The sequence below is a fragment of the Coenobita brevimanus genome, chromosome 61 (genome assembly GCF_032717465.1).
Source record: "Coenobita brevimanus isolate Jiangsu-jjx chromosome 61, ASM3271746v2, whole genome shotgun sequence".
Taxonomy (NCBI): domain Eukaryota; kingdom Metazoa; phylum Arthropoda; class Malacostraca; order Decapoda; family Coenobitidae; genus Coenobita; species Coenobita brevimanus.
The window spans coordinates 37,420,399-37,435,705 of NC_137014.1; the positions used below are offsets into that span (position 1 = coordinate 37,420,399).

A 15,307-nucleotide genomic window follows, 5' to 3' on the forward strand; every position below is an offset into this window, starting at 1 on the left:
AAAATTCATAAACCTCTCAACTTTATCACAAAATATAGTTTCATGAGTTAGTATACTACCCACCATAGGCTGAATATACCGTGGAGAGTGAACACTAACATGAAAATACCGTAAAGAATAAACACTTACATAAATTACCGTGGAGAATGAACATTAACATAAAATAAGTTAGAATCAACCAGAATATTAGTAGGCTTCTTCTTTCTTACCCAGATGGTTAGAATGAGATACACGCTGTTATAACTTCGTGTTTGTAGTGATTCATGCTAATTATAGGCTACAATATATCACATCCCTAAATTTTATGCAGTTTTATAAATTTCTTACATAATCTTATCAATACACCTATGACTAGGCAAGATCCTTATCATAAAACAACAGGAGATGGTGTCACAAAAATAACATACGATACTTTCCTCTCGTATGAACTGCTCTCCTCTTCTCGTCCATCCTGCAGAAACATATCTTAGTTACGAGATAAAATTTGATCGTACGTTGCTTTTGTGGATCATCGTGTACTGTAGAATGGCGAACCACCGAGACTAGAAAAGCGTTTGCATTTAAAATATCACTTTCAAAGCCGTTGCCATTCTAGGGACGCACCGGTGAGCTAGGGCAGTGGGGGGAACACAGACCGCTTAACAATGAACACCTTTCCTTCTCGTAGTCAGGTGTTTTATGAATGGTTAGTGTGTATGGAGTTACGCTGCTTTATTGCTGAAGTGGTAGATATTCTACTGTCTTCAAGATGATATGAAATTCCTCTGTCTTAATAGCTAATACGAATAACCAGTTTGTGTGCAGCATAGAATTTTGTCTTATAGTTGATATGCATGAACTTCTACTATCCTGTTTCTATCAATTATCAGTCTGTGAAATTCTAAAGTCATACTGTCTGTTTAAAATACTAACCTCTTATTGCGTAACGAGTTATAGTTATTATTTGTCGACTATAAATGGCAAGTGTGTGAAATTCTGTTGTCATATTGCTGACGTGAATAATGCAGAAGCCAACTGTCTTTTTACTGCTTGTATTATTTTTAGCGTAAGAAAAATAACCTAGTTGATAAGATACGTAAACACTGTTGCTGCCTGTGGTATTTGAAGTGTCGTTTGGAAATAGCATGACAGAATAAAAAAAAAAAAACACTTGATTATTATCGCTGATTGTTGTACTTTACAGATAACTCATGGGTGGAAGAGCATGACTGATGAATATATATAATTATCGTTGATGCTTCTGGTATTTTTAACTTAATGTGGAAGAAGGAAGAATATGGTTAATGAAAATACGTGAACATTAGCGACTGATATTTCTATGTTAGTCTGGTAGAAAAAAAAAAAAAAAAGGGTTATTGAAGATACCTGAGCATCATTCTTAATTTGTATAGAAATTTGGCTGTACAGTATGGAATGAAAGCGATTATATTAGAGTGTAAGAGTAACAGGAATAGGGAGGGAGAGGCAGAGTGAGTCGGGGGAGCAGAGAGATTAGGGAAGGGAGAGGGGAGAATGAATGGAGGAGGGGAAAAGTAAGAGCTAGTAAGGGAGAGTGTGGAGGAGGCAGAATGTGGAGGGAGAAGCAGAATGAATGGTGGAGGAGGAGGTCAGAGTGAATGGGGAGGGGAGAGATAGAGTTAGGGAAGGAGAAAGAATGAGTGAGAAGAGGGAATGGGGAGGGAAGTGGCAGAGTTCATGAGGGAGGACAGAATGAATGGGGAAGGGAAGTGGTAGCTAGTGTAGGAGGTTAAAGCAGAGTGAGGGGGCAGAGTGAAAGGAACAGCAGAATGAAAGTGATCTGTGAGGATGGCAGATATAAATAGACTTCTGTTCTTAATACGCACGATCCATAGACGCATTGACTATAATCTGTATGTGTATGTACAAAATATATCTGATAGACTATGTACAAAAATTTACGTAAGCACAGTATACTAAAAATATACTAATTTGGTGAGGTAATGTGATAGAGGAGCCAGGTACTCCCAGGGCACACACAAGATATATTTTTATGACGGTTTCAGTAGTGTTTTCTGATCACTCTTGATTGTCTTCAGGTCAATTGAGAGAGAACAGATCACGTTAAATTTGAGAGCACAGAGAACACCATCACATCCCCAACTACTATATCACAGAGCACTGAGCACCACCAGTCCCCTTAGAACACCGCAGACTGTCTACGCCTTGGAGTCACCATGCTCACTATATTCCTATTTTTGGGGTAGATACGCTCATGTGTGGGCGTGAAGTTGAAGGTGGGCGTGGGTGTGGGCGTGGGAGTGGGAGTGGGTGTGGATGAGGGTGATAGGTTGAGCTCAGGTATGTGACTAGGAATGGGCGTGAATACAGGCTTGAAGGCGGAGTTTGGTGTGGGCGTTGACTTGAAAATTGACGTGGGCGTTAATGGAGACTTGAAGGCAGAACTGAGGGAGGGTATTGACTTGAAGGTAGACAGAGTTGACTTGAAGGGAGAAGCGGGCGTGGTCGGTATGGCCGGCTTGAAGGTGAAGGTGTGCTTAGGTGTGACTGTGGGCGTGGGCGGGGGCGTGGGTGAGGGCGAGGAGCTGGGGGAACTGTTGCGGAACCAGCAGTTGCGTGGACTCTGACGCTCCCTGGATGGAAAAGTGGCGTGGATTAGTGGTGGAACGAAATAATTATTAGGTGTTTTAGATACAGTACTGAACGTGTATGGTAGTGCTGCCCTTCCATGTATGGCGTGTGCAAGCCGATCGCTACAATACATCCACACTCTCCGCATTAGAAAAAAAAAAAAGAGGGGGGGGGGATTCTCCCGGCGATATACTGTAGAAACTTTAATAGCCTACCATACTGTTTTTCGTGACACACAAAATCTGAGAGGATAAATTTAAATTCTCCCACTTAACTTCACCTGTGTGTGGATTCATTAGCATAGTTAATGTAAAAAATATCAAATCCTTATCTCATTCTTGCCCTAGAGTGTCTGGACAGTCGCAAAATAAACAGTCCAGGTTTTTACTACTGTAAGTATTGCACTGTTCATTTTCCTCGCCGTAGATTTCCCTTCTTTCTTTCACTTACCCCAGTCTCTGCTCTCCCCTCACCCGTTTATCATCATCATCATCATTATCTCACCGCAGCTTCCCATGTATTATTCTTTGTGCAGCATCTTCTGTTATCCATTGCCGACACTCACAGCTTGACTTACATATCATGTTCTGTACGTATACAACTTCGCTCGTGTTAGAATATGCACATGTATCATATTTTGTGCACATATTCAGTACGTGCATGTACAGTCAAGCAAGAAAATGATGACACATTGTCCATGGAGTTTACATGACCTTTGTGACATGTTATTAGCGTGACTGATTCTCTCCTTTATACTTACAGCCTGACTCCTGTTTGCACTGCGAGTTCGTTGAGGTGCGTGACGAAGGCCTGAGGTAGCGTGGCGGCCCCTGGCACCACCCTGGCATCCCCCGCCACCCCCAGCACCGCCTCGCCTCGATAGGACGTCACGCATACCGACACCACTGACGAGGTAACAGCATTAGCACCACCATCACCATTAAAATCATCATCATCATCATCACACATGCACATCGTCACCAGTGCGGGTGGTGTCATGAAAGGAGACATGGTGAGGAGAAAAATTTCGTTATATTATTTTGTTGAGTTCACCCCTCATGATTGCAGTGTCAGTCAGTGATTAAGTTGATATAATGAAGATTCTTTGGCAAGGAGTTAGATTCAATAGCGGTTTTGGGAGAAAACAACATAAAAAAAAGGGAAAATTTTAGAACTTAACACTACTAGCGACACAAAGACAACAGGAAGCTTTCAGTATTAAGAGCACAATATAATTTGCTATACTGGATCCTCGTATACAGAATCTTACACATATCCTGAATGATGGTAGGTGAGGAGGAGTTGTAGGAAGATGTGCAAGTGATGTGTGGGAAACTGGATGCCGTGAGGAAAAAATGAAGCAAGAGGAAGGTGTGGCGAGGGTGTATTGGTTTTGAAAATGATGATGTGACAACATTATAAATTATTGTCAGTGGTCCAACAAAGCAAACAGCTGAAGATTGTTTGCGACTGACCTGCTCCGTCATGTGGTGGACGCCAGCAGAAGATATCTAGCAAGTTGTGCCCCCAGAGCACCTCAGGGCGGGGCGGGCCGGCCAGGTTGGACAGCAGGACGGGGCAAGTGGCGGCTAGGGCACGATGCACCGGCCCCAGTAGCGCCTCCGGCAGGAAATGCTCCAAGTTTCGCATTAGCCACATGGATGCCAGGTACCGCTCAGGGTAGCGACGGATGTCATCCATGGCGCCCCGCAGCTGCTGCAGTGCTAAGGTTGCGTTGGCAGCTCCTGTGGGTAGTGGCAGTGTGACGAAGCCAGGCGTTGTGGTAGGGCGGGTACGAGCATGGTGGTGGCTGTACACAGAGAGGCTACACCGCACCTGGTCCGGTACCGTCAAACCCGTCACTCGCAGGTAGTCCCGTACTGCACCTGCCGAGGCCGTCAGCAGCACCTCACTGAGTGTGGCACCCGTGGCGCCACGGACACCCCGCACCGTGCTCAGAGGTACCGGGTCACTCCACGCCACCGCCACGCCACCACGCTGCCCACGCACTGACCCACGCTGCCGCACCCACCCAGTCAGTGGCCTCACACCCCAGGCACTGATGGCTTCTGCCAACACCAGCCGTGGCAGCGACACCAGGGCACGCACCATCCAGTACACTTCCACACCCACCTCCAACACCATGGTCACTTCAGGGCTCACCCATGCCGCCCTCGCCCACATCCATGCCGCTTTACCCCACACCCACACCCACCACGGCCACATTACCCACCACACCACACACCGCCACCACACCCGCACTGATGCTGCCACACTCCACAGCAGCCAGTGCCACAGAGATGACACCCAGCATCTAGGTCTTATGGCAGCTGAGACAGAGGCAGCGGCCACACACAGTTTCACCCACATTATTGCCAGAAGCATGACCACCACTGTGGCAATGGTTGTGGGCACTGACAGATCCTCTGGCGTCACCTTACGGGCAGCCTGAGTGGCTTCCTCCACCAGTGATTGCGCTGGTGCCACCAGCTGTTTCCATAGCTTGTTGATCCACGCCATGGCTGTCGTGCTTGTCCACAGTGCTGCTTGTCTGATACGAGCAGTGGCAGCGTGGACAAGGCGTCTGCTAGCAGTAGGGGCGGCGAGTAACGTGAGGCCACGGGCGGCAGGGTGGCGCCAGGGGTCAGGGTGGGCGGTGGCCAGTAGATTGGGCAGGGTGAAGTCCGCCGCCAGAGTGTGGTGGGCTCGTGCCACAACCCAGGTGCAGGCGCCGCCATCACAACTGCCGCCTTCAAACACAGGTATAACTGTCACCTGCCACGGTGGAAGCTGTGGCGGCAGCGGCTGACTCACCACCTCACTCACATATTCCTGCAACACAGACACTCGATAATTAAATACACCCTGTCGCCTATCCTGCTGTCATCTCAGTCTCCATGGCAAGTATCGCCTTACATAAGTACATATATTAAGAAATTACTTGTATCATTGACTGTAAGTTTTACGAGCACCTATCTGTATATGCTGGCACTCCAACGTGGTTTACAGAGCGTTTGTGGCCGTTTCACAGAATTAATTTTCATGATTCCTTCTCGTAAATAGTTTGAATACAGAATGGATTGTAAGTGTGTGAATAGCAGCAATGACCCGCAGCCACGCACCTGTATATTTCTGTGAGTGATGGGGCGGCCATTGTGGTGTGGGGAAGCCTGAACGACGTTGTTCCTGATGTCAAACTCTGGGTGTCGTCTCCACACCAGGTACCCGCACACCCTATCCACACGACGCTGCAGGTTAGGGTGGAGCAGCTTACCGTCCTCATCCACACGCTCCACCACCTCCTCCTGTTGGGTAGGAGGGAGTTGTTGAAATACAGTCAGAGAAACAATTGTCTTCCCAGTTTTGTGTGGAGAATATTTACAAGTGGCGAATACAGTGAAAATCCTGTCTCTACATGTCCGTGTTTCAGGTAGTTCAGTTTTTCCGGTGAGAAAATACTTATATCTCAGTTTGTACAGCCATATGCAGAAGTTCCCCGACACCTCTCTACCGGACTGTGGCAGTAGATGTCGCATGAACTATTCTGATGTGCAGGCAGTATGAAGGACACGACAAAATAGTATGTGAAGGAAGGATACTTTTTGTCGTGTGGAGAGGAAGGAGAAATATGGAAGGCAGAACACAATGCTGACTGTACAGTACAAAAGTAAGAAGGGACAGAAATAAAAGTGAAGAGTGGTTGATAACTTATTTTTATAGACGTAATTATGCTCCTCTTCCATTAGGCTACCAAGGTTATCAGTTAAGATTACTGCATATTATTTTGTATTCATTGTTACTGAACTTTTTAGTTATAGAATGTACTTATAAATGGTGAAGTCCGTCTAGTCCTGAGAAGCAAAATTTCTTTAGATTGGTTCCGTATGTGGTTGCTGGTAAAGTGTTATGCCCTATCCTGGCTTACTAGGATGAAATTGCCAATAAGGCACAACATACTACGACAGAAAATCCCTTCAGTGCGACAAGTGTTTCTAAGTTAAACAGAATCTGCTGAAGGAGGCGTAAATGAAATAAACTGTAACGTCATCATAGTGCAGGTGTTGAGCATATAACCGCTAGATTCTCTTTGTGCGTGAATGGATCTTGAATTTGGCTCTCTCATATCTCGTTTTTGTTTTTTCTTGGAGGGAGCAATTTGCAGGCCCCTGGCCTTCGGTTCCTTCTTCTTGTTTTTGTTTTTTCTTGGAGCAATTTACAGGCCCCAGGCCTTTGGTTCCTTTTTCCTTGCATTAAAAAAAAAAAAAGTTTAGTTAATAGGTAAAGATTTGGTTAGTTAGCTGCTGCATCTATAGCCTTATAACTCGTATTGCTCCTCCATGCCTTCATCTTTCCTTTACGAAGTAGAGTACTGCACCAGAAATAATCAGTAGGAGTCAAGAGGAGTGAGCGCTGAGGCAGAGATTCAAGAAGAAAATCGATCAGTAAGAAGGTGTGTCAGCAGCTTCTTACCAGAAGTGTGAATCAGCAGAAACAAGTGCTTGCTGTAATGATACTGTCAGCAGAATCATATCAACACACCTGCTGCCTAACCGTCTCTGAAGCATAGAATGAATAAGCTGATCTGGCAGAGGATTAGATAATGGTAAGTGTAATCAGTATATGTCTGTCTGTCTTGCTTTGTGAATCATTATGTTTTTGCTTTAATTTTTGACGAAGTGCAGGGAATATACGGTAGTAAATTTTTAAGTGTTAGCGGTAGCGACTGTATGGACACGGGACAATGCCGTACCTATTAACTAGTATTGATGTAAAGGCTCTGTGGTACATTTCATTTAAAGGCAGGAAGTACTGTATATTTATGAACAGTATAAGTTTGGACAATGAAGGTATGAGAGAGGTAGGTACAAAACCAAAGTACTGTATCGTGTTGTTCGTATCCTCACCTGAATCCTCTCCCTGATGTGGTCCAGCGTGGGTGTTCCTGCGAGGCACAGTAGGAGGGTATGTATGTGTGCTGCAGAGTGGTCCTGGCCGCCCCGCACCAGGCCCTCTGCCCCATCCATAACACGCACCACCCACAGCCTCACCACTGCCCGCCAACATTTCATCCCTGTTCAGTAACACCACATTCAACACATTACAAGATGATCACTATTTTGAAGGTAATATCTACTCGTTCGTCCACTTTAAATTGGCGGGGATTTTTATAATAATTTTTCTTTGTTTTCCTGTGTTGAGATCTCTGTTTAGTCTGTCTCGTTATTTTTTTAGTTGTGTAGTCTTTTCTTCCTATTCTGTATCGTGTGAATAAAAATGTCCAAAAACACTTAGGAAATCTTCCCTAGGGCTGTTGCAGTTGTGTTATCCTGGACCCAATTGGTGTTAGCCTCTAGCTGCTAGCACAGCGAGAGGAAACGGGTTCAATATTCAAAGGACCTGTAGATATTACCCGTAGCTTCATTACAGTAATTTATATCACTGTTCCACCACCCAGGTAACTCTACTTACATGCGTACATCAACACCAGGAGAGGGAGCACGCATAGGAAGGCGGCGAGTGATGCCAGGGTAGTGGCAGTCTTGATGAGGGACAGTCTTGCCTCCACCACCCTCCCCAAGTCCACCATCCAGCCCCGCACCCACCACCACCAACCACCGCCGCCTTCGTGTACCCGTGACAACGCCCGCCGGTACCTTCTGTGGGGGGTGAAGGTTAGTTTTAGTATACTTTTTATTCAGCAATTTTTATCCTGTTCAAGACGGAGTTTATATAAATTTTATGACATGCATAGAACTGAGGGCGTGAAAGTGTAAGCCCTCCTCCACCACCTTGGCCATCCTCCTGCACCCGTGGCCACGTCCTTCAGTAACTCCTGCCGGGGGGAAGAGTGAAGGTTAGTTATATATTTTAAAGTCTGACTACCATACTGTACTGCACACCTGTGACAAATATTCGCCTCTTTCATCTCGTATTTTTCACTTCCCTTGGTCAGTAAACTATAACAAGACCCATTTTCTAAGAGAGGCAACTGTTTTCACCACTACCCTATCGTACATTTATCATTCTATATCTAGCCTATAATGCCTGCTATATAATGCCAATACTGTACTGATTAATATACCTAAGCTGAGAGAGGCTTGGTATGTTTCTCTGCCTTTAGATAATGTTCCTTGACACGATGCATTAGGGAAAAAAGTGACGGATATGCCCTAAGTGTGAAACAGACGCAACGGAACAATGGACAATAGGAAGGGAAGTGACGGAGATAAGAACTAGTGAAACAGAAGGCGAATTATAGGTAGTTATTTATGTGGGAGTGAGTGTCGTATGCCCTCCCCTATTTCCTACAACTGTCTCACCTCAGTTTCAGTCACCCTATCAGATTGATGTGGAAAGTAGAGCCTTCGTTATCTCCACTCTCTTCATTTAAAACTGATAACCTCATACGGCTTCCATTTTGGTAGTGTACTTTTTTTTTTTAAATCTTCTAAGCTTTATCAGTTTATTGTGCATGAGCAGGGCCAGATAAAGAGTCCGTATCTGCAATATCTGTGGGTAATCGATAGCACTGTAATAATATTTGTTACTGGTTTTCATCTGTTATCAAAAGGTCGGTGTGATTTTTTTTTTTTTTTTTTTAATGTGGCTGGGGGGTGACGTCCGCACACTTTGGCCCGGGTTTTCTCTTCCTTACCGTGTAATTTCTGTGACAGGATTTTAAAATATCCTATAGTCCTTTCACCCTAACTTGCCCCAGATTTTCTTCCTTTTGTAGCTTATGTGACGTAGCTCGGTGGCAGAAAAAGATAATGCCAACACTCTGTATCCTTTCGAGAGCACTTCTTCGTGACCTGCATAATATTTTTTTAGTGTTAATCTCTTGCTACAACTCAGCATACAAAGTGGAGAGCTGTCATTTTGGGGTCACGTTAAAGTAAAAACAGTTTAGCTTATTATGTATGGAATGTGTGTCGATCTAGAATATATATAAATACTTACATGACAGTATTTAGGTATAAAAGGCAAAGGAGTCGTTAAGGAAGAGGTGTTATAAAGCCAACGACGGTGCCAACAATACAGCACTTTGGCTCTTCCCCCCCTCTGCCTTCCTAACACGGGCCACACTGCCGGTCCCGTCTCCTTGTCTGTACCGGGACCCTAACGATTTCCTATAGTGACGCTGTAAACATATCCGAGAGACGCTGTAAACATATTCGAGTGACGCTGTAAACATATCCGAGTGACGCTGTAAACATCAGCTGTACTCCAGGCTTGTTTAAATAGGCCTGAAATATTCTGATTCACTTCCTTAATCTTTCGAGCAACTTCATGTGGCAAAGGGATCCGGTGATGTGCGTTCATGATGTTATATTTCATTCACTTTAATTTGGCCCAGATTTTCGTCTTTTGGCATCTTATTTCACGTAGCCCAGCGGCAGAAAAAGACAGCACATGGCTCTACGTCCTTTCCATGGAACTTCATCGTGACTAGCATCATAATTCTAGTTTTTGTCCCATGTAGAAGCCCAGCATTTAAAACAGTGAGATGGCAATTTAAAGTGGACAGAGTATAGTACAGGGATGGGGGGCAAAATAACCCCTTCATTTCGATCACGTTTATGTTGTTCCATTCTTGCTGTCACCAGGGGACTTTATATTGCTCTAGGACAGATTTTCGAACTGGTGACCTGAGATACAGCCTTCACGAACCCCTTCAAAGCGAGAGACCTTTCGTTATGTTGAATAAAATGTTGTATTGTAATATGAAAGAAATAATAATAATAATAATAATAATAATAATAATAATAATCATCCATCCATCCATCCATCCATCCATCCATCCATCCATCATCTAAATCCAAGGGATGGTTGGGGTTTGTTGCTCGCGTGGTGCACTCAGGAAAAGTGAGGCTGGTCACTCTCATCTTAAATGTCGGAACCAACTTGCCTAGCCCCGGGTTCCTGCGCTCCAGTAATAATAATAATAATAATAATAATAATAATAAAGTGATTGTATTTAAGGGGTAGCCTTTGATTTTTCTAACCAAAGTGGAGTACCTGAAATTGTTATGCGTTAGCTGAGTGTTTTTATCACTATCCGAGAACGTGTTGATGGTCGTGCACACCCAGTGTGCTGAAGGGTTTAGGATATGTAGGCCTGTAATTATATCGTTCACCCGATTTACACGAATCTTCTTCATGTGACACTGTTAAGCAAGGGAGATAGCACAAAACTATTATTATTATATGCGTTGTATATACTGTTTATGTGTACTGCTAATTGTGGTATAAAGTTCCGAGTATATGCGTGTATTTCTGCGGTGCCTACTTCCGCAGCTTACCACAATGGCCCCTTGTGGTGCGTCACAGGACTGGCTGGACATTGACCCCCTCCTACCTTATCACCACCGCTGACGTACTGTACATAATCTGAGGCTGCCCGGGGGTGCCTGTCAAAATATGGGTGGGGGTGGGGGAGGGGGTTGTGGTGGGGGGGACAGGGGTGGTCATGGGGTTCACTCCTCCCTGATATATGCGCGTCATTCAGAAACATGGGGTAGTCACATTTTTGTTTGTGATATCGCATCCAGTATTTGAACAGCTGATTAAGGGATGCAAAATATTTTTCATGTATTTTTTGTGAATGTAAATAACTAACGAGCTATTTTAACATTGAGAGCCACAGGCTTCAATCTCAATAGATCAAAATCATCAGGCCTTAGCTTGAAGAGAATTTTAAACTTATCTTGATCATAAAAGTGATATTAAACCAGTAGACGTAAGTTAAATATAAAAAAATCTACAGAATTTTACCAAGGATTTGTGGTTTGCCAGTCGTGGTGTAATGCTGTATATATTTCACCTTACAAGGTAACGGAAGGATATGTTAACATCCTCAGCAATAAGAGAGGTCTATGTTCCGAAAGATATAGTATTAAGATGTAATTGTATTGTTCGTGGGTTTGTAAAGATGTAGAAAAGAGGTAGGGGAAAAAGAAGAATCTACTGTATGTAATACTTCACAATCGGTCTCTCTCTCTTTGTGTGTCGGCTACGCAGGGCTAGATTTTTCAGCTACAGTGTATGGGTATAGATATGGGCCAGAGGAAGGTCACGAATACCATATAGGCAGCTAACGGGGTGGGATTTAGGGGGGAAGGAAGCTACTCTCGAACGCGGCCCATCTCCCAAAAGGTATCCACAGCTTTGAAAATAAAAGCGACATTTTGCATGGCTGCTGCTAGAGGCGAAAGTAGTTAGTCAGTACCTCAGAAACTACGCTTAAGGCTTCGGGAGGGAGGATAGACATTCTGACCTGACAAGAAAATTTGATATCCACAGTTTTCAACATAAAGGAACTGAACTCTGTATGGGTATGGTTACAGGATCAGTTAAGTTTTAGGCACCACATGAACTACTCTTGGAGGTTCGGGGAATGGATGCGGCTCTCATCCTCCAGCTCCTAATATAATTCAACAGTTTTCAAGACAAACGCATGGAATTTCTTATGTTATAGGTACCTGGCTGAGAAGGTCGCGAGCATCAAAGGAAATAAGTGTGACTGTTGGGGGAGGCTAACAGATATACGTGTGAGTAAAGAAAAACACCGCACCAGTGAATATAGGGCTCAATCGAGGGGCAGTCGCACCTTACATCAGTACCAAGCCGTCCAAGCGACCCCTGGAGATAAATATAAGGGCGGGTCAGAGTGAGATGACCCCCCTGGACGCTATTATCACCTGTACCGTAACGCCGATAACAGGTGCACTGCGGGATGAGGAGGTCAGGGGGTGGAACGAAGATAGGGGTGGGTAGGGGGTATGAGAAGGGTGGTGTAGATGGGAGTAGAGGGAGAGAAAATGGAATGGTGATGTATAGGTGGATGTGGAGAGAGTTTTACGTACTGGGCTGCGGTAATACGGTGGTGTAGGTGAGTGGAAGTGGAGAGAGAGAGAGAGAGAGAGAGAGAGAGAGAGAGAGAGGAAGGGGGAGGGCAGGATAAGGTTGAATAATGCGGGTGGTTATAAAGAGGAAGTTGCTGTGTGTGTGGGTGTGTGTGTGTGTGTGTGTGTGTGTGTGTGTGTGTGTGTGTGTGTGTGTGTGTGTGGAGGTGTTATCTGTTTATGGGCGAGTGTTATCATGTTTTGACCTCCGCGTAGATAATCAACAGGTGCAAAAGTGTAATTAGGCTTGACCCTCTACCTTTACAAGATCAAGGCAGAAAACGCACTTTATTATTTTCATTTATTCTCTATTTTATTTATTATTTTTATTTATTTATTTATTTTTGGTCTGTTTAAGTTGATATTTGAATCGTACATGTTCTGACGCGTACTGCCCGATCGTGAAAGTCGAGATGAAAATTGAAAGCAGGAAATGGGACCAGTTCAAGACAACGGGGTGCTCTTTGGGTTTAAATTCTGACCTACACGGAATCCTGCCTGTGTGTGAAGAGGCCCTTAGAACGCCTAGAAGCAGTAAATAAGGAGGAGGAGACGCAGGAGGAGAAGGAGGAGAAATTACGAAAAGGAGATGAAGATGAAGATGAAGAGAGAGGAGAAGAATGACAGAAGAAAGAAGAAGAAGAAGAAGGAAGAGGAGGAGGAGGAGGAGGAGAAAAAGAAGAAAAAGAACCTTGGAAATAGCCAGTTTTTCTCTTGTTTTCACTCTTGCTTTCAGGTTTAGTCAATACGGGTAGGCTGAGGTCTCTTCTGATCCACTGACCTCCATTAACACTCACACACAAATAATCAGATCCATGTACTGTGCGTCTGTATAGATTCAAATAGGTCAGTCTAACCCCCAGTCCAGCCACATCAGGTCAAATTTTTACGAAGCCAGGTCAACTGAGGTCGCTAGTAGTCTATTTAGCAAGAATAAAGTTGACGTTACTGAACTGGGAAGGTTATGGAGCCAAAATTAGCGCAGTTCTAAATATGGAAGTTAAAATAATCTGATAAATTCGTCTGAGCCCATTTTGTGTCAATTTACTCCCGATAACTGTATCTATAGGCACGTTCCCGCAAGTTCAAGGGCCCGTAAGAGAGAATTTTTTCGTAGGACGGAAATTATCGTAAGAGGGAATTTATCGTAGGAGGGAATTTATCGTAAGAGGGAATTTATCGTAAGTGTCTTTTGTGAATCTCAGGTTATGTTTAGGTATCTTAAGTGACGATCGCCCAGGTGTGTTATGTAATTATCAGGTGTGCTCATGTAATTAAGGAGTACATGTAACGGTACTGTGTGATGTAATACCTTCAGCATCTCTCTCACTCTCTCTCTCTCTCTCACCCTGGACAGGAAGAACAGTTTATATTAAGTTATTTAGTGAGTCAGTGTGGGGGGGGAGGGGGTAAGGGGGGAGGGAGAGGTTGCGAGGTGTTGGTGAATGAAGGAAGTTGTGGATTGAGGAGTGTGTGTGTGTGTGTGTGTGTGTGTGTGTGTGTGTTTTATGCAAGAGTTTTTGGCTGTATTTTTGAGAGAGAGAGATAGAGAGAGAGAGAGAGAGAGAGAGAGAGAATGGCCAGTCTCTGCTATCATTTCTAAATATCATACCATGCATAGGTCAATATTTGTTATCATTCAGTTCCATTCTAACTTCCTCTAACTGTTTCCTTGTCTTCATCCTTCAGTCTTCCTTGTTGCCTTCCTTCCATTCTTCTCATCATCTTTCCTTCCCTGCTCCTCTCCTACATCACCCTCCCCTTCCTTCACCCGTCCATTTCCTTAACTCCATTTCTCCCTTCTCCCCTCCTGCTGTATCTTCTGCACTTCCTTCCTTCCTTCCTTCCTTCCGTCCTTCCTTCCTTCCTTCCTTTATCAGTTTCTTCTCCTCTGTCTTCTCTCTTCCCACCATCCCTTAAAAATCTCAAAAAGTCTAAAGATAACGCAGTACCGCCCACTTATCAGCTTCAAGAGGTCAAGACAGATAAAGTACGTCTGTGCCGGGGGTCAAGGGTCTTATGTCAGTTACTGGCTTATGTATCTGCTCATCTCTGGTATTTTTTCCCTTTCTGTCAGTATACGTCTCGCTGTCTATATTGTATCTGTATTTTTTGCTGTCTGTATGCATGCCTGTCTGTCTGTCTTTCTGTCTGTCTATCTTTGTATGTGTCTGTCTTTCTGACTGTCTCTATCTGTCCGTCTGTCTTTGTCTATCTGTCTATCTATCTGTCTATCTATGAATGTGTACGTAACTTTGTAATGTCATTCTCGTGATGACTGTAAACTTATTTTTTTTTTTTTTGAAGTTTTTTATCTCCGACCCTCTCATCGTCGGGACAGCTCTAGTATTCCACCCCAGCTAACCCCAGACGATTTTATTCAGCAGAGAGTGAGTCCTAGGAGCCTGAGAATTAAGCTAGGTTGGATTTGCTAGTGAAGTGCTTTGTGAGGTGAAGGTGGGGAGAGATTGGTTTATGATGGGATATTGCGTTATCTCTTGGCGACGCGGATAAGGCGGTGTGTGTGTGTGTGTGTGTGTGTGTGTGTGTGTGTGTGTGTGAGAGAGAGAGAGAGAGAGAGAGAGAGAGAGAGAGAGAGAGATGAATGCAGACCTAACAGTTCAGGAGAAAAAAGAAAAATGAAATACTAAAATCAGTACTAAAAAGAAAAAGGAAATGGATGGGAGGGCAAAGGTGAAGCTCAAGGTGGGGTGTGACGTCACGGGGTCAAGCGGGGTTACGTAACCGGACGGGCGCTCGACAACAAGGTCACGTGAGCTGGGGTTATGCAC

At 44.3% G+C, this 15,307-nt stretch overlaps 1 protein-coding gene across 1 annotated transcript in view; it reads right to left on the minus strand.

Moving 5' to 3' along the window:
* Positions 1-1,900: 1,900 nt before the first annotated feature.
* Positions 1,901-15,307, minus strand: part of LOC145403759 (uncharacterized) — a 74,581-nt gene continuing 61,174 nt past the window's right edge. Inside the window, exons 2-7 of the mRNA XM_080275437.1 lie at positions 8,080-8,267; positions 7,515-7,681; positions 5,733-5,915; positions 4,086-5,442; positions 3,371-3,515; positions 1,901-2,612 (exon numbers count right to left, since the gene is read on the minus strand). Of these exons, the coding sequence (XP_080131563.1) occupies positions 2,159-2,612; positions 3,371-3,515; positions 4,086-5,442; positions 5,733-5,915; positions 7,515-7,681; positions 8,080-8,267 (2,494 nt within the window). The 3' untranslated portion in view covers positions 1,901-2,158. The remainder of the gene's footprint in view (positions 2,613-3,370; positions 3,516-4,085; positions 5,443-5,732; positions 5,916-7,514; positions 7,682-8,079; positions 8,268-15,307) is intronic.